At 31.6% G+C, this 19487-nt stretch overlaps 1 protein-coding gene and 1 long non-coding RNA gene across 2 annotated transcripts; one reads left to right on the top strand and one right to left on the bottom strand.

Annotated features, from left to right (window-relative positions):
• Positions 1-2613: 2613 nt before the first annotated feature.
• Positions 2614-15179, top strand: LOC100783773 (uncharacterized). The gene is made up of 4 exons (XM_014779010.3): positions 2614-2789; positions 6868-6951; positions 7313-7981; positions 14211-15179. Exons 1-4 carry the CDS (start codon positions 2672-2674, stop codon positions 15077-15079), a joined length of 1740 nt encoding a protein of 579 aa, XP_014634496.1. The 5' UTR covers positions 2614-2671; the 3' UTR covers positions 15080-15179.
• A 228-nt stretch (positions 15180-15407) lies between these two features.
• LOC102659965 (uncharacterized) lies at positions 15408-19000 on the bottom strand. The gene is made up of 3 exons (XR_415516.4): positions 18570-19000; positions 17350-17963; positions 15408-15633 (listed from the first exon to the last, which is right to left on the bottom strand). It is a non-coding gene; the product is annotated as an uncharacterized lncRNA (long non-coding RNA).
• Positions 19001-19487: the final 487 nt, after the last annotated feature.

The raw sequence follows: 19487 nt of genomic DNA, 5'->3' as shown, positions 1-19487 counted from the left end.
ATAATTACTCGATATATTTTTTCAAACAATAAAAATAAACATATAGTTAATTTTTGTGATACTCTTTTAATATGTTATTAATGGTCAAATTTGTATGTTTATATTTATTGTATGAAAAAAAATACTTATTCAATAGGAAAAATAAATAATATATTTTTTTCTTTCCGTCTTTCTATTTTTTTTTTCTAATAAATCATTTATACTATATTAAAACTAGGGAAGAGAAAGTATGCAGTTATCATAACAAATGTAGGACAAAATGGTTATAAACAAATGTGTAAGCCAAAATACTTTAATAATTAATGTTATAGATAATATTAAATGAATATTATAGTTTATTATTTTAATATATTAAATACTATAAATATTGTAATATTGAAATAAAGACAATGGGATAAAAAAAGGAGATGAAAGACAAAAGTAATAATATATCTATTATATGAAAAAATATCAAATTATATATATTTTTATTACAATTATTTATTTAATTTTATATAAGTTCATTATTTATTATTTTTAAATTAGACTTAACATTAAATAAATATTTTAAATTTTTATATTTGTTATATATACTATGGTGTTTATAACAACCTATCTTCCTTATAGATTTGTAATACCAATACATCTTTATAACTATTATAGTCACATGAAAATACCTATAAAATTTTCACACTTAACACATATATACAAACCTTCCCATATTGTACATTCCCATAACATGAAAGGGTTTATTAGATGAGATTATGTGAATAAGAGAGAAAGGGAGGGACTTCAAGGTATGAAACACTTAGGGAGGGGATTTGTGTTGTAAATAAATGGGCTTTTACTAAATTACAATGTATTTTCTTTAATCACATCCCAATTATACAAAGACAATTACTTCCTATACCTTTCACATTGTTTTCCACATCTAATCTAGAATGTAAAATTGCATTCCAGAAATACTTTTCTAAAATGTAAAGGCTTTTTTCTGGAATGTAAAAATTATATTCTGGATTAGGCGTTCTAAAAGCTTAAAAGGCGCAGGAAACAAAATTAGAGGTGCAGGAAGTAATTGTCTTCTGCAAAAGCCGAACCCTAAATCATAAGCCCAACCTCATCTAACCCACTAAAATAATTTTAAATTTAGTGTCCTCTTGCATTATTAAGTCAAACACTTAATCACATAATTAGGGAAACTACAACCTTACAAAGTTTAAATTATGATTCACACAAGTGAGTGATAAAATAAAAAGTAAAAGTGATTGATTTAAAAATCCTCTTAATTTTCTTTAGAATTATCTAAATCATAAGTTTCCTTAGAGGACTAAAACCACGTAATTAAATTGTGTGTTATAAGATCCAACCTATTAATTTGTCTAAGAATGGTCCTCCTCTCGCATTTGTTATGGGTGAGGGGATGGTAGGATTCCTTCTAATAATCAGAAGAGACAACAATCGCGACTATACTTGGTCTGACCTTTTAAAAGGAGTGAGTGCATTTGCTGGATTATATTTTTACAATAATTTGTAGCATATTAAATAAAAATTACTTTAAAAATAAATAATGATTAATTTTTTATAGCAAAATATATAATAATTAATGTAAATATATAATTAAATTTTTTAAGCACATATACAACAATATCATTATGTGAAAAACAATAGCATCGGAGAAATGAATGACAAAAAGCAAATATATCATGGGATGTTGCCTATTTTTATTTATCTATTATTTACAAAATTAAAGATCACATTAATTCTTCTTTTATCAATTAATTTTATCTTTAATTAGTTTACACATACATTAATCATAAAAAATTAACAAAACCGCATAACTATTTTTTTAAGGATGCATACCTATTTTATTAAAATAAAAAATATTTATTACATTTCTTGATTTTTACATAATAATTAATCTTAGAAAACAAATAAAAAACGAACAGAAGAAATGAAAAAGTGGTATAAAATAAATTGACCAATTCTTGTAAATCAGTAGATAAAGTTTACAATTATGATTTTTACATACTTGAAAAATTTTGCAGGATGGGTTCGAGGGTAAAAAGAGCCATTTTGGTGATGATGAACATTAAAGAAGAAGAAGGAACATAAATACATAAATTGAAACTCCAACAAATTAGGCATTAATATTCTGTGTTCCTTTGTTCGTTGCTGTTGTGGTCGGTTACGCTAATTCTACGTTCATCAGCGTCCGGAGCTAAACTGTTTCCAATTGGACAACTGAAAGCAGCAAATTTATGTCATAAAAAAACTGACATTCTCGTAATTAACACTGGGTAGTTAATGTTCATTATTTCTTGTGACCCATATACGTTATGTATAATCCTTTTTTCTCTAAATACATGAATATATTTAATACCTTGAAATCTTTGAAAAACTTCTATACTTTTTCCGTTAAAAAAAAATTGAATGAACCAATCTTTATTATTCTTTATAATTGTCATTCATTCCTCTTTAATAAAACACTATATTTATTCATTTATTTGCTACCTTTATCCCTGACTGCCTCCCATTGAAGGGACAACACCATTGGAGAGAAACCAAAAAGGTATATATATATATATATATAGTATTGTGTGTAGTATCAACCAGAACCTAACTTTATGCCTTTTTCCCTGCAGTTGCGGTGAGGTTTTGACCATTTCCCAATAGATCTGAGGAAGTGTCACAAATGGGTGCCAATGTGGGCATTATCTGTGTTTTGTTTCTCTTGGCAACACAGACAGTAGGGGTTCCTGCATTTGCACCATGGAAGAAGCTGCATGTGCCATGGAAGAAGCATTCTAAAGGTACTTATGATAAATAATTTCTCTGGCATTTTTACTTTTATGAGTTTTATCTTTTTTGTTGTTTTACTTTGCTTGGTTGGTTAATTGAAGTTTTTGCTATAGTTCTTCTTTCTTCTGTTTATTAGTTCAGATCTCTGTTTTGATAAGAACATAATAGGAGAAAATGGAGAGGAATTACAGGTGGTCTTGGACCACTATGGTTTAAGCTAATTGTGTACATGTCATTATTTTTTTCTCTCGTAAATCATAAAATTTAAATATATTATATAAATACTGACTAGGACCGTAAATAAGTGATACCAATAAAGATTGATTCAGTTCAATCAATAAAAAATAAATTTATATTCTACATTCCCCAAAGAATGTAGTTTCAATTTCATTTGTTGATGAGTATCTCTATAAATACTCTTTCAGTCTTATAGTCTATTTTAAAGTATATTTGAATTACAGTCTTTAAACTTAAGTTAAAAAACAACTTAAATATTATTGTTATAAAATTGAGTTTTTTTGGTAATATTTTAATATGTAACATTGAGTTTATTGTTCAAATTGTGTTTGGAGTACCCAGATGAAAAACCAATCATAACCTCAATAATTTTTGGGAATCGGAGGAAAATATGGTATGCAGCTTTCACAAATATTATTGAGTATGAAAACTAGGTGCTGACCAAAGTGATAACGGAAGATATGTTTAAAAGTTAATAAATAAAAAAAAGATTTTGGATTGTGGGTTAATATGTATTTTAGTAAATATTATATTTTTTTTTATTTTTAATTCTTTAAATAGTTAACAAAATAAACATGATATTGCAGGTATTTTAAAGAAAATCCAATATTACTATAAAGAATGTGTATAATCATTTTGTGTATTTTATTAAATAAATTGCCGAAATGATTTCTTATGGTTGTAGTTTCCATGATAACTTCTTATTATGGAAATTTATAGATAAACGTGAATTGATGAGCAACAATTGCTGTTATTTGGTTATGACCAAACTCTTTTTTGAAGCCATGCTTTGTCCTTTCATCTTAAACATATGCTTCCAATAAAATTCTTTTTATTTTATAACATTTCATTGAAGAGTATTGGGCGATGTGAGGGCAGGAGGAAGCAAAGCATAATATATAATCTTTGATTCACACACACACACAAAAATAATCTTTGATAACATAGTAATTTTTTAGGATTGTGTAGTGTCCTCCTGGAACGATATTTAATATGCACGTTATTTATTTATTTATTTAGTCGATTTTCTTTATAAAACATTAATATTTTTTCCACAAGTTCTTTAAATAAAATTTACTCAAAAAATATTTTTAACGTAAAATAAAATAACTTTAAGACACACCATTTATTAAAATTAAATCGCACAAATAAAAGATCACCATTGTTCTGTTATAGTGTCCCAATGTGGAGTCCCGGATCATCGAACGAAGGGGATACCTCGAGCTTCTATGGAAGAGGCAAAAGATAATTATGGTAGTCAATAAAAAATAAATTAGTATTTTAGCCGTTTCTCAAGAACAAAAACAAAAATTAGGATTTTAGTCAAAATTTATAGTAAAATATCTTAGAATATATAATTTATCTTATAATTAAAATTTATAATAAATATCTTTAAATATATAAATTATATTTTAAATTTATAAAAAAACATAATGCTATTCCTTAAAAAAATTATAAAATTTTAAGTTCTATGAACCGTTCCTTAAAAAAAAAGTTCTATGAACTGTCATTGTAATTTTAATTTTACAATGCAAATAATTTAAAACCATTATTAACATAAATTTGAGGTAATTATCGATAGAATTAATATATTTACTGTACATTTATAATTAGTTGATAGTTTAAATTTTTTAATACATGAAATATTTACTTGATTTATAATTTATAAGAATATAATTATTTTAAAATTGAAAATAGTATTTCTTAAATACGCACTTAGTATTTTTTTGAATATGTTTTTGTTGATTAAAATTCGTTTTTTATTATAAAATACTTTTTTTAATGTTTCAGCGTCTCTGAAATAAAAATCACTCGGGGCGTAATCCCTTCAATTCATAAAATCACTTATTTTTTTATTTGTTTTAGATTAATTTTATGTACATCTGGTCTGGATTTTTTTTTAGATAAAAATTAGTTTTTAAGAAATATTTTTGTGTTTTAAAATTTTATTTTGATATATTGTCAATGTAATCATTATTTTTTATCCAATTCAAAACATTTAATATATGATTTTTAAAGTAATTACTATTACGAACCTTTTTTTTCCCAAAGATAACGATGCTAAACTATAATAATAGGCTTTTGTTAAGCAGTATCAAACTTTTAGAACTATTTTAAAATTTGATTTTCTATTTAAATATAATATTTGAATTTTTCATTAAATTATTGAGAAACTTAATGTTTTAATCAAATTTTTTAGGAAGATCAATGTATGTGCTGCAGTTAATTACTTTCTTGTACACGATTCACGAATTAGAGTTGTACAATTTAAAAAAAAAAACTATATGCATAAATATCAGGATTCGCGAGAAAAATAATAAACCTTTTGATTAACATTGGATTAGTATATGTGATTAGCATTCCTTGCTTACTTTATCTGCAGTTAATCATATAATTTGTGTCCCTGGAATATTTTTTGGAGTAAATAAGTATTTTAGTCTCATCTTTTTGCATATTAGTTCCCAATTTATTAAAATCATAAAAATAGTCTCTATGTTTGCCTGACAATTATAGTGTCACCTAAAGTATCCAATCGTGACATTGTTGGCAGTGTTGCAAAATAGCCTTCTTCCCTTTCATTCGCTCAACCAGTGTGCTTCTTTTTTCATCATCCTTCATCTTCTTCTTCTCCCTCTTCCTCTCCCTTTCTCTCTTTCCCAATGTCATCTCTCCACCTTCTTCCCGCCGCGTTATCATCGCCCCCAACTCCACATTCCTCCTCCACATGACAAAAAGGAGAAAAACGAATCTATGTAAGAAAATTCCTCTCAATCCATTTTACTAGATATAGTTTCTTGTCAAATTGTGTTTTATAAGATCTTGCTTGCACATTTGATGAAGCAGCTACCTCGAACTGTACGATTAGTTTGATATAAAAGGAACCTATAGCTCTACAAGGTAAAGACACTGAGTTTGAGTTTTTCTTCTTCTTTTTTAAATGTATTTGTATACGCTCCTCAACCATTTTGATAAATCCGTAATGATTTGAACCTGTAGATATTCAATTCTATAAAGCATCACGTGTTTCTTTTCTTCATTAAAAATGTGGTCCACACACAAAAAAGAAAATGTCTCTAAATTTGCTTCATAATTACCTACCATGCCACAGATTTTATCTTCTCATGCTATTTATGAAATTGATGTTTTGGATTATTGTGCATGTTATGGTTATTTTACTAGTTGTTAATGTAATGAATATAACTATGCTCACCCATACATGACAGAGTACCCTGTTTTGCATTAGTTCATCCCCTCTGTCCATAAAAAGTGCAGCTAATACAATAATAATGACAATTCCACTACCACCACCAGATATTCCAAACAAAAACAAATTTGTAGGTGCTCTCCACTTAAATGCTAAAGTAATGAGAGAGACTTTTGGCCACACAAAATTGCACATTGACATCTCCCTTATGAAAAGGGATTTAAAAAGGTCAACAAGACAAGCAAATCCTTTGTTTAATGACAGCTTGGTGTATAAGTGAAGTTGAACAATGCTTAGAAGCATGTCTATGCAAAGTCTGTTTGGATACAAAGTTAAAAGTTCTTTTGAGAGTTTCTCAACTGAATTTTTTTTTATATTTTGAGTAAAGAAAGCATAAGCACTTCTGGCTTGTATTCATAGAGGCCTGTAGCCAAGTTAGTTTCCTTGTAAGGCACATCCTTGGGGAAACCCTTGTATTTTATATTTATACGAAGCCCTCCTACTTTCAAAAATTCAATATTGTCACCAAAGGAATGCAGTATACTTCTTGCAAAAACCTCTTTATATTATTATAAAATAGTGATATTCTCCATATATAGTGGAAAACTCAATATTTGGTAATTGTCTTACCACATGTTGCTGTGCAGGGAAAATCATTCAGAAAAACCAAGCTCTCCCCATTAATTCCATATTCAAGCTTCCTGCACCTGTTACAAATTCTTGGCCTCCAGGTAAACATAACAAGATTGGTCATATTCTCTCATTATTGTGATATAATATAAGGTTAAATAAATTTTTAGTCTCAGTCAAATTTCATATTTTGAGTTTTAGTCCTTCAAATATTTTGTCCATTTTTAATTCTTTATTTATTTTAATTGCTAATAATTAGTTCCCTAGAGAAACCAAAAGGAATAAAATAAGCTTACAGGAATTAATTCTGATCAATAAAAATAAATAAGAGACTAAAAAAAGAATTTTTTTTTCCGAGAGACTAAAACTCAAAATCTGAAATTCAGATAAGGACTAAAAAACTTATTTACACTGTAATCTAGTTAAATGTATGCTGATTATTTTTAATATTGCTACATTCAGGTGGTAATTTTGCAAGTGGAACAATTGATCTTGGTGGGCTGCAAGTGTGTGAAGCATCAACATTCAACAAAGTTTGGGGCACCTATGGTGGTGGACCTGATGATCAAGGTTTCTCCATTTTTGAGCCATCAGGAGTACCTAAAGGCTTCTCCATGTTGGGTAGCTACAGCCAGCCCAACAACAAGCCTCTTTCTGGATATGTTCTTGTGGCAAAAGATGTGTCCACAAACACCAGCAACCCTAGTCTAAAGCAACCACTTGATTACACACTTGTGTGGAACAGTGCATCTCTGGAGATTGACCAAGATGGTCCCATCTATGTTTGGCTTCCAATAGCACCGAATGGGTATAAAGCTGTAGGCCATGTTGTCACCACAACACCAACTAAGCCTTCACTTGAAAAAATCATGTGTGTCAGGTTAGACCTCACTGACCAGTGTGAGACAAATTCATTCATTTGGGATTCAGACAACTTCAATTTTCTTGATGTCAGACCAAGCAATAGGGGGATTCAAGCACCTGGTGTTAGAGTAGGCACCTTTGTTGCACAAAATGCAAGTCTTAACTCTCCATCTATTGCTTGTTTGAGAAACACCAATGCCATACCAAAATACATGCCTAATCTACCACAAATCAAGGCAATTCTTCAAGTTTACTCTCCAGTTATGTCCTTGCTGTTAGAACAAATCTCTTTTAACCTGTGATATTACAAACTACAAAGAAACACAGGTTATTAATAAAATGCGGAAATTACAGATCAAATCATACCTCCAGCCATTGCTATGAAGAGTTTCTTGTTTTGGTTCTTCCAAGCTCTCTCTCTTCCACTCTCTAGATGGTGTATAAGACTGAATTCGAAGGGATGAGCTCAGGGACCAAATTCATGTGCTTATATAGGCATTCTACCATCAAGAATGCATTTATCAGCCATTATCACTCATTATTGGCTGTTACAATTCTTTATTGGCCATTATCATCCATTAACAACCATTCAAAATGGCTTTCAAAACTGATGAGCGTTACAAAATTTCAAAATGTTATGACCATGAATTATTACATTCTCCCACTTGGTCCAAACATTTTGACTTAATGCTCAATCTTCTTAAGAAATGAATATATGAATCATAGTGATAGTTCCTCTTATAACGAGTAATATCATCTATGTATTACAATATACTCAATTTCCCAAGCAGTATACTTAAAGTGGTAATAAAACTTCATGAATAAACCCAATGTTTATTCTTGGTCCAAAACATAATTTTTCTCAAATAAATCAATGTGCACCAAAATATGAGAAAATATCATAATATAAAAGTTTCAATTTTTTACATATATGTATACAATCATAAATTGGAACCAAGTCCCATTCTTTCTACATGATCCTTAAATTTAAACGGTGGCATGCCTTTAGTTAAAGGATCAGCGATCATCAACTCAGTGCTTATATGCTCAATGACCACTTTCTTGTCTTTTACTCTTTCTCTAATGGCTAAGTACTTAATGTCGATGTGCTTACTTCGACTTCCACTTTTGTTATTCTTAGCCATAAAGACAGCAGCTGAGTTATCGCAAAAAATTCTTAAAGGCCTTGAAATAGTATCAATTATCTTCAGCCCAGAAATGAAACTTTTAAGCCATACACCATGTGATGTAGCCTCAAAACAAGAGACAAACTCAGCTTCCATGGTAGAAGTAGCAGTCAAAGACTGCTTAACACTCCTCCATGAAATAGCTCCACCAGCCATCATGAAAATGTACCCAGATGTTGATCTACGAGAGTCAACACAACCAGCAAAGTCTGAGTCTGAATAACCAATCGCATCTAGATTGTCTGTCTGTCTATACATAAGCATGTAATCTTTGGTCCCTTGAAGGTACCTCAACACTTTCTTAGCAGCTCTCCAGTGGTCAATACCTGGATTACTCTGATATCTTCCTAACATTCCAACTGCAAAAGCAATGTCAGGCCTTGTGCATACTTGAGCATACATGAGGCTTCCAACAACTGAAGCATAAGGAATGTTTTTCATTTGTTCCCTCTCAAAGTCATTCTTTGGACATTGGTTCAAATTAAACCTATCACCCTTCACAATGGGAGCAACACTTGGTGAACAATCTTTCATCCGAAATCTCTCTAGAATTTTGTTAATATAGGTTTCCTGTGATAGACCCAAAATACCTCGAGATCTATCTCTATGAATCTTAATGCCGATGACATAAGATGCATCACCCATATCCTTCATGTCAAAATTCTTAGAGAGAAATTGTTTCACCTCATGTAGCAAACCCCGATCATTGGCTGCAAGTAAAATATCATCTACATATAAAACAAGAAAGCATATTTTACTCCCACTAACCTTGTGGTATATGCATTGATCCATGGGGTTTTCATCAAAACCAAATGAAGAAATTATCCCATGAAACTTAAGGTACCACTGACGAGAAGCTTGTTTTAAACCATATATAGATTTATTAAGCTTGCAAACCAAATGCTCACCACTATTAGAGGAGAAACCTTCAGGTTGTTTCATATAAACCTCCTCCTCTAAATCACCATTAAGAAAAGCTGTTTTCACATCCATTTGTTGCAACTCAAGGTCAAAATGAGCAACTAATGCCAAGATTATACGAAGAGAATCTTTCTTAGATACTGGAGAAAAAGTCTCTTTGTAATCTATTCCTTCCTTTTGAGTAAATCCCTTAGCAACAAGTCTTGCCTTGTATCTCTCAATGTTGCCTAATGAATCCTTTTTGGTTTTAAAGACCCATTTACATCCAATGGCCTTCGCCCCATTAGGCAACTCTACAAGGTTCCAAACTTTGTTACTCTGCATGGAACTCATCTCATCCTTCATGGCATCATACCATAAATTTGACTCTTTACAACTCATGGCTTGATCAAAAGTTTCAGGATCATTTTCAGCTCCAATATTATAGTCAGATTCTTGCAAATATACAATATAATCACTAGGAATAGCTGATTTTCTTACTCTAGTAGACCTCCTTAATGTTGCATCAACATTTTCTTGGGGATCATGTTGTTCAACTGGTTGTTCATCATTTTCATGAATTTGATGATCAACTTGATCTACTAGATTATCAACAACAGTTTGTGGAATGCCAATCATGTGTTGTTCATCATCCCTTTGAACTTGAGGGGTATGAATTACAACCAATCTTTCATTTGACGTGGAAGGTTGAGATTCTATATAATCAATTTCAGAACCTAAGTCCCTCAATTGATCACTCCCACTGATCAAATCATTTTCAATAAATTTGGCATTTCTTGATTCCACAATCCTAGTAATATGATGTGGACAATAAAACCTATAACCTTTAGACCTTTCGGCATATCCAATGAAATACCCACTAATGGTCCTCGGGTCAAGTTTCTTCTCTTGTGGGTTATATATTCTCACCTCAGACGGACAACCCCAAACGCGCATATGTTTCAAACTCGGTTTCCAACCTTTAAATAACTCAAAAGGTGTCTTTGGGACAGCCTTGGTTGGAACACGATTTAATATATACGCTGCCGTCTTTAGTGCTTCAGCCCACAAGGATTTAGGAAGATTGGAGTTGCTAAGCATACTCCGCACCATGTCCAATAATGTTCGGTTCCTTCTTTCTGCCACACCATTCTGATTCGGAGAACCAGGCATAGTGTATTGGGCAACAATCCCATGTTCTTGAAGGAACTTTGCAAAGGGACCAGGTGCTTGTCCATTCTCAGTATACCTGCCATAGTATTCTCCACCTCTATCTGATCTCACTATTTTTATTTGCTTGCCACATTGGTTCTCAACTTCAGCCTTAAAGACTTTGAAGGCATCCAATGCTTCGTATTTGTTATGAAGCAAATAAACATTCATATATCGTGAATAATCATCTATAAAGGTGATAAAATATTTCTGACCATGTGCATCCATATCTGGACAACAAATATCAGTATGAATTATTTCTAATATGCTTGAACTCCTATTAGCACCTTTCTTAGACATGTTGGTCTGCTTACCCTTAATGCAGTCCATACAAGTCTTAAAGTCAGCAAAATCTAGAGTATTGAGTACCCCATCTTTCACTAACCTTTTAATCCTCTCAATGGAGATATGTCCTAATCTCCGGTGCCATAACATAGAGGAATTCTCATTAATATTACACCTTTTAATACCAGTTTGAACATGCATAGAACTATAAGTGGCATTATTTTGTAAACCAAGAAGATAAAGACCATCAGACAATATACCATTCCCAACACATTCAGAATTATAAAATAACTCAAATGATGTGTCTTTGAAATTAAAGGAATATCCAAACGGTACAAGCCTTGAAATAGAAATCAAGTTTCGGGAAAAACTTGGTACATAAAAAGTCCTTTCTAATTTTAAAATAAAGCCACTACTTAAAGTCAAAATGCAAGTTCCAATGGCCTCCACATGTGAGCCTAGCTTATTGCCTGATAAAATGCTTTGCTCACTTCCCACTGGTTTCCTTAGGTTTTGCATACCCTGTAAAGAATTTGCAATATGAATAGTAGATCCAGAATCAATCCACCAGGTGTTAATATTAACACTAACCATATTAGATTCATAACATACTAATGAGATTGATTTACCTTTCTTCTCAAGCCATTTCTGGAATCCGGGGCAATTCTTTTTCATGTGTCCCTTCTTCTTGCAAAAGAAACACTTTGCCACCTTCTTAATATCAGCTTGAGGTGGTATTTTACCATTCCCCTTCTGATAAGCTTGAGACTTAATTGCTTTGTTCTTCCCATAAGCAGTAGTCAGTAGTGCACTCTCACCCATCTCCATTACAAGCCTTTCTTCTTCCTGAACACACATGGTCATTAATTCATTGATAGACCATTTATCTTTATGTGTGTTGTAGGAAATCTTAAATGGCCCATATTCATGCGGAAGGGTGTTCAAAATGAAATGCACTAGGAAGGACTCAGACATATCAACCTCTAGTTTCTTAAGTTGAGCTGAAATATCTCGCATTTTCATGATGTACTCACGCACACCTTTCACACTGGTGAGCCGAAGAGAAGAAAACTTCATGATCAAGGTGCTTGCTAAAGTCTTATCTGAAGTGATGAACTGGTCATCAATGGCCTTAAGCAAGTCTCGGACCTTTTCATGCTGGTCAACAGAACCACGTATCCCAGCCGAGATTTTAGTCTTAATGAACATCACGCTGAGCCGGTTGGATCGTTCCCACCGCTCATATAGCGCAACGTCAGCTGGGCTACTTTCATTTGTGATTGCAGGTGGTTCGTCTTTCCTTATAGCATAATCTATGTCCATCCACCCCAATTGTAAAAGAATTCTCTCCTTCCATATCTTATAGTTATCTCCTTTGAGTTCGGGAACATCACATTGAATATCAGAAAAATTAATAGTTTGAGAAGCTGCAAAATTCAAAGGCTTATGTCAAAATTTGAGGCATACTAATCTTAATTGTATCTTTTACCAATGTAAACATACCATAAAATTGAATCTTGTGACATAAAAATTGCCTGTGGGCTAAATTTTTAATTCAATAAGAAACAATTAAACCTTATGATAGAATAATCAAATTATTTGCTTAATATTCATGCTTTACGGGTACAATATGAAAATAATTTAATTTCTATCGTAAATTTTTACTTTATGATAAAATCGACAAATTATACATATATCATGATGCCTGTGGGTAAATCATGAAAAATAATACGTTATTTTATCCCAATTAATTATACAGATATAATAAAAATTCTTGTGAGATAAAATTCATTATATAAGTATAATTAATTACAATATTATGTCTAATTCCTTATATGATCTTTAACCAACTTAATATATAATTTTAATCAAATATAGATGCTGTGGCTAATCCATAATTAATCAAAATCATAAAGATCACTTAGACATAAAAATTTATTATATGAGAATAAATAGTATTTTGCATTTCAAAATCAAGATACAATATAATTATGAATAAGATTCTCATATAATTTTATAATTGAAATATAATATTATGCATTTGATTTCATATATATATGCATAGAATAAAATGTTCTAGAATATATTCATGCATAAATTAAATCAAAATTCAAAAAACTGTAAAGCACAATGTGTATATAAGGTATTAAAAACGACAACATATCAAAAAAGCCTTACTAGTTTAGTGGTCCGCACATATATTAGTGTTCTCGGAGTCAAGGGTTCGACACCCAGCTAGCACAAAACGTAGGAGTTTTTGTCTTTTTTTTTTTTTTTTAAACACTGTTCATCATCTTCAACCTTTAGCGGGTCAAACCCGACCCATACGCAGACCCGTTCGTTTTTTCATTCATTCGGACACCATTTTTCACGATTCAAAAGCCAAAATTAAGGAAATCAAACGAAATACATATTTCTAATTTTATTTTTTTAAGAAACAAGGCCCTTCATACCATAAACAAAATCAAATCGGAAAATACCGAAAAACGAAAATGGACAAGGCAGAGGCAATTCTTGCTCTGATACCAAATGTTAGAACAAATCTCTTTTAACCTGTGATATTACAAACTACAAAGAAACACAGGTTATTAATAAAATGCGGAAATTACAGATCAAATCATACCTCCAGCCATTGCTATGAAGAGTTTCTTGTTTTGGTTCTTCCAAGCTCTCTCTCTTCCACTCTCTAGATGGTGTATAAGACTGAATTCGAAGGGATGAGCTCAGGGACCAAATTCATGTGCTTATATAGGCATTCTACCATCAAGAATGCATTTATCAGCCATTACCACTCATTATTGGCTGTTACAATTCTTTATTGGCCATTATCATCCATTAACAACCATTCAAAATGGCTTTCAAAACTGATGAGCGTTACAAAATTTCAAAATGTTATGACCATGAATTATTACACTTGCACCCTGATGAAGAATTCTTTCCATCTTCTGTGGAGTGGTTTTTCTCCAATGGTGCACTTCTATATAAGAAAGGGCAAGAGTCAAGTCCTGTCCCAATATCACCAAATGGGGCTAACCTTCCTCAGGATCCTAATGATGATGGTGCCTATTGGGTGGACCTTCCTGCTGATTCAACCAACAAAGATAGGGTCAAGAAAGGAGACTTGAAAAGTGCCATAAGTTATGTGCATGTGAAGCCAATGCTTGGAGGAACCTTCACTGACATTTCAATGTGGGTCTTCTACCCATTCAATGGAGCAGCAAGAGCCATAGTTGATTTCTTAACTATTGACTTGGGGAAGATAGGTGAACATGTTGGTGATTGGGAGCATGTGACACTAAGGGTGAGCAACTTCAATGGTGAATTAAAGCATGTCTATTTCTTACAACACAGAAAAGGTGCATGGTTTGATTCATCTCAATTAGAGTTCCAAAGTGGGAACAAACCATTGTACTATTCTTCCTTGCATGCCCATGCATCATACCCTCATGCTGCCCGTAACATCACGGATAAGATAGGCATAAGGAATGACACTGCTATGAGTGACAGTGTCATGGATTTGGGGGCATTTCAATTGGTTTCTGCTGAGTATTTGGTTTCCGATGTTGTGGAGCCTCCTCCATGGCTTAACTATTTCAGGGAATGGGGTCCTAAGATTTATTACAATGTTGATGAGGAATTGAAGAAGCTTGAGAAGTTTTTGCCTGGGAAGCTGAAATCTACTTTGGAGAATATTGTGAAGAATTTGCCAAGTGAAGTGTTGCGACAGGAAGGACCAACAGGTCCTAAGGTGAAGGATAGTTGGAGTGGAGATGAAAGGTGAGGATTGTATAGTTTAGTTCCCTTAAATTGATTGAGAATAATGCTAATTATTGTGTGCAAACTTGTGTTTGTCCACGAACCTATGCTTTTTAACAAGTGGTTTTGAGATCATTATCTAGCTTTCTTTTTTGAATACATGGATTCCGCTTTTTAATTATTGAGGTCTCCAATGTGACATCCTCTACCCTTACAATTATAACTAACTAATTAAATAAATCATACAAAATTTATTTAAAAGATTATAAACACATAATAATAAAAGAAGAAAAAAAATGCAAAATTAATTAATAATTTTTCTTTTTAAACACATTTAATTTAAATCAATTCAAAAGGGTAAAGGTTCACATCCACTTAGTGAAAACATAATAGAATATTTTTTTTTAATAAAAGATAAGATTATTCCGACTCAAAACAAGGTCGTCCACTCTAAATAAATAATAAAAAGAAACTAAAGTAGAAAAGTATAACACAATTATATTATTCAGTAAATCATAATCCCTATCATAGACTAAGTCTCTCCATCTCTAGCATGTGACTCATCATATGAAGGCTCACCTGAAACAAAGTGGCAATCAGCCCAACACTAAAACACATATCGGGAGTGAGTTATCACATTCGTATATAATAAAACATTAGAGCATGTGAAACATATAATACTTAAAGCTGAATTTATATAAATAACATTATTGCACAAAATCGCACACATTATTCACACCTATTCAAGTTTACACACTCCATAAAATAACATCAACCACAATTGTTAACTCAATGAAATTCAAGCACAAACGTTATGCAACAATTATACTAAGACTCAAGCCTATATGCAATGTGGTACCATGTCAGTGAAAAACAACACTGAGACGCTTAGGAGTACATGACAAAGTACACCACACAATGGGTATACTCGGTCACTCTCACTAAGTAACATCATAAGGTGACCAGTCAGGGTTACTCTGTTTTGCGAGAATGCCCCAACCACATGGGATCAACATGGGCTTAATGGAACACTCAAACCGAGTATCTTTACCCCCAAGGCCTAGACTCCGAAGAATCCGTTTGGGCCTCACCTTCCTGATTCAGGTCCAACCCCTAAAATATTTTTTTTATTTGCACGCAGACACTGTTTATGAGTTATATAATACCCACGATCTTACTCTTATATTTCAAACATATTTAACAAATTGCGCTATAGTTTAACTCTTCAGGATCCTAACTAGGAATCCTACAATTTTCTTTAACACTGCGCATAAAAGTTCTCTCAAGGTACACACTGGTCGGGTTACTGTATAACTCATAACTCACATGACAAGTAATATTACTACAAATATCAATCACACACTCATTCACAACCATGTTTCATGTCTACAGTTTAACATTTTACACTCTAACTAATTACAAAATATACTCAACAATTAAATAACAATGTATCATAATAATAATAACATACAATATTTAACTTCAAGGCTTATAAACAAGTAACTATAAAATACATGTAAAATATACATATAAGTATATTATATTCAAAATATATAACAAAATATATATTAACGTAAACGTAAACGTACATATTATATATAACATATAAAAAGTATTAAATATATATTAATATAAAATAATCACAATAATATCAAATATATTATTAAGTAAATACAAATTATATATAACAATAAAATATATACTCATATTGATTTCTATGAACAACATGTATACCTATATTTTAAATATATTTCAACTAAGTTGCCAACATCAAGAAAATGCCTAATTACAATGTGAATACAACTTTAGTTAATTTCTTTAAATGATTTTAGCCAATTCAATTATCCAACAATCCCTACACCTATGAATTTCATGACAAGAAATCACCCACGTGAAATAAAATATAAAGTTTGTAAAAAAAAAAAAACAGTATAAAATAATTATCTGGACACAATATACATTAGCACAGGAACAAGATTGAAAGGCCAACATATCTGGTATAAACAAAATCACCACCACACAATTTTTATGCTAATTATAAAGAATTCTAATTCTTAAGGTACACACTAACACAGGAACACATCAATCCTACAACAAACTTACAACAGAACACATCAATTCTACAACAAACTCGCAACAGAACACCAATTGGTTCATCAAACACACTCAATCAGCGATTAAACATGAAAACATAATTAAATTCATAAGCACCCCAAAATAACCCAAAAATTGATCCTCTAGGGATCCCTACACATGTTCATTCTAATCTCCAAGCGTGAGTAACTCATCCCTTACCTCGAGGTAGTCGCTTAAATGTTCTCTGTTAGCAATGGTGGCGTCTCTGGTGCTCTCTAAAGCTCCTCCTCTGATTGCTCTGTTAGAATTCTTGTACCTCGGAAAAGAAAGAAGGACATAAGTGTTTTGTAAATGCTGCTCTAGATTAACATTTGGTTTATATAGTGAAGATTTATGACCTAATTATATTTTATTTATTTATTTATTAACTTGTTACTGTATTAATTATTTATTAAGAATTACGGCTGTTACATCCAACGCACTTTCATATGTAACCTCCACATGGTTCCATTCCAATTCAAAAGGCACTTGAAACAATTTATCAACAAAACTTATCTTTTGTAGACCAAAGAGATACGTATTATCCAATTCTGACAACCTCACTTCTTTCTGGTCACCACGATCAAAGCAAGATTCTTGAACTTCGCCATTGATGAACACCTTGGGTCTCTTGAAATAAAGCACAGGTGCAATAAGAAGACAAAGAACTCTGGCGGGAAATTTATTATGAAACCAGAAAGCAGTTGAAGGCCCCCCCTGCTTTGTTGATCGAACCACTCTTGAATACTTGCTCCTATAAAGCAAAATTTGGTATTTCCAGCCTTGTGCAGCTTCTGTTAGTCATAATTCATAAAGAATTCATAAGTTTATCAGCATTAAGTGCACCATGGGCTTGTTTAGATAAAATTCTCCAAAAATACTTCTAGGAGAAGAAAAAAAAAATAGTGAAATGAAATTGTTGACAAGTTAAAATTAACTTATTTATATATAAGCTAATTTCCAAAAACTCTCTCATATAGTTTCTCTTTAAGATGATTTTTAACTAGGCATAAGGAGAAACTCATTTTTTTCTTCTCTTAAAAATACTTCTGGATAAGTTAATTTTGGCTTCCTCTAATTTTGAAATGCAGCACCACTGTGGTTAACTAAACGCTATCTAAATCACTTTTTGTCTTTTTTATAAAATTTTATCTAAATCACTTGGAGTATCAAGAGTGGCGCATTTTAAAATTAGAGGGACCAACTAAAGATGAAAAAAGTTTAGAAAGACTAAAATCGAACATTACAAATTTTAGAACTAAAATCACATTTTACCGTATATTAATTGCCAAGGTTAACCTAACCAAACATTGCTTTTTTCCTTTAAAGTTAAGACATTTGATACGGAAAACTTCATCCAATAAAAATTATGAAGTAAAAAGATTGGTATTGTAGGGTACCCATTTTTGAAATCAAAAGCCAGACAAGTCAGCTACTTGACGCAGAGCCATCTTCCATTTGTGCAACTTTTCCGGGTTATGCTGGAACCTCCTTGCATGCTTAGCCAATGCTTCGTCATAACTACCTTTCTGGTGTCGCACGTGAGAAGGATTGAGGTTATAAAAGATCGGCAAAACCAATAAATTTTTTCTCTCACGACACTCAAGGGTGTAGGCAAGTTCATCTAAGCAAAACAAGGAAGAAGCGTAGTTGTTAGAGAGCACAACGATGTCCACTCCGAAGATTCTCGTTATCAATGAAAGTGTGAATTCCTCTGTCATGAAGAGCCTTGTAGAGATTGCCAGAAAAACCATAGCGTGTGTCTGAGCCTCTGAAGCTGAGGAACTCATCGTAGCTGAATGCAACTAAGTTTGATACTGCAATCAATACCAATTTTGTATTCGCGTTTTGGATGCACCGACAAGTTTGTATAGTCAAATATCAAACGTGGATGAAAAAAAAAATGTAGTTAAAAGAAAAAAATTTCATTAGAATGAAATAGATTAATCATTCATAAAATTTCATCCCAATAACAAAATAAAAAAAATCATTTATCGTTGTGTTGATTTAAAATCTTTCATCTCTTATCCAATTTAGTTGTAATATGTTTTATATTAAAAAAAAGTTGTAATATATTTCATAATCTTATCCACATTGATCAAGCCTCAATATAATCTCTTATTGTGTTGACAATTATTATATTTAGAGATATTTAATGTTATTCTGTAAACAAATTTATTAAAATTTGTCGAGATCAAATGATTATATTTACTTTCATTATATGTTATAATCTCTTTTACCTGTGTAGACAATTTAATATTATATATATATATATATATATATATATAGTTAATTAATATATTTTTTTTAATTTCTTT

The sequence above is a fragment of the Glycine max genome, chromosome 8 (assembly GCF_000004515.6).
Source record: "Glycine max cultivar Williams 82 chromosome 8, Glycine_max_v4.0, whole genome shotgun sequence".
In the NCBI taxonomy this organism is placed as follows: domain Eukaryota; kingdom Viridiplantae; phylum Streptophyta; class Magnoliopsida; order Fabales; family Fabaceae; genus Glycine; species Glycine max.
The sequence above is the reverse complement of the archived record's forward strand: the minus strand, read 5'-3'. Positions and strand labels throughout refer to the sequence as shown.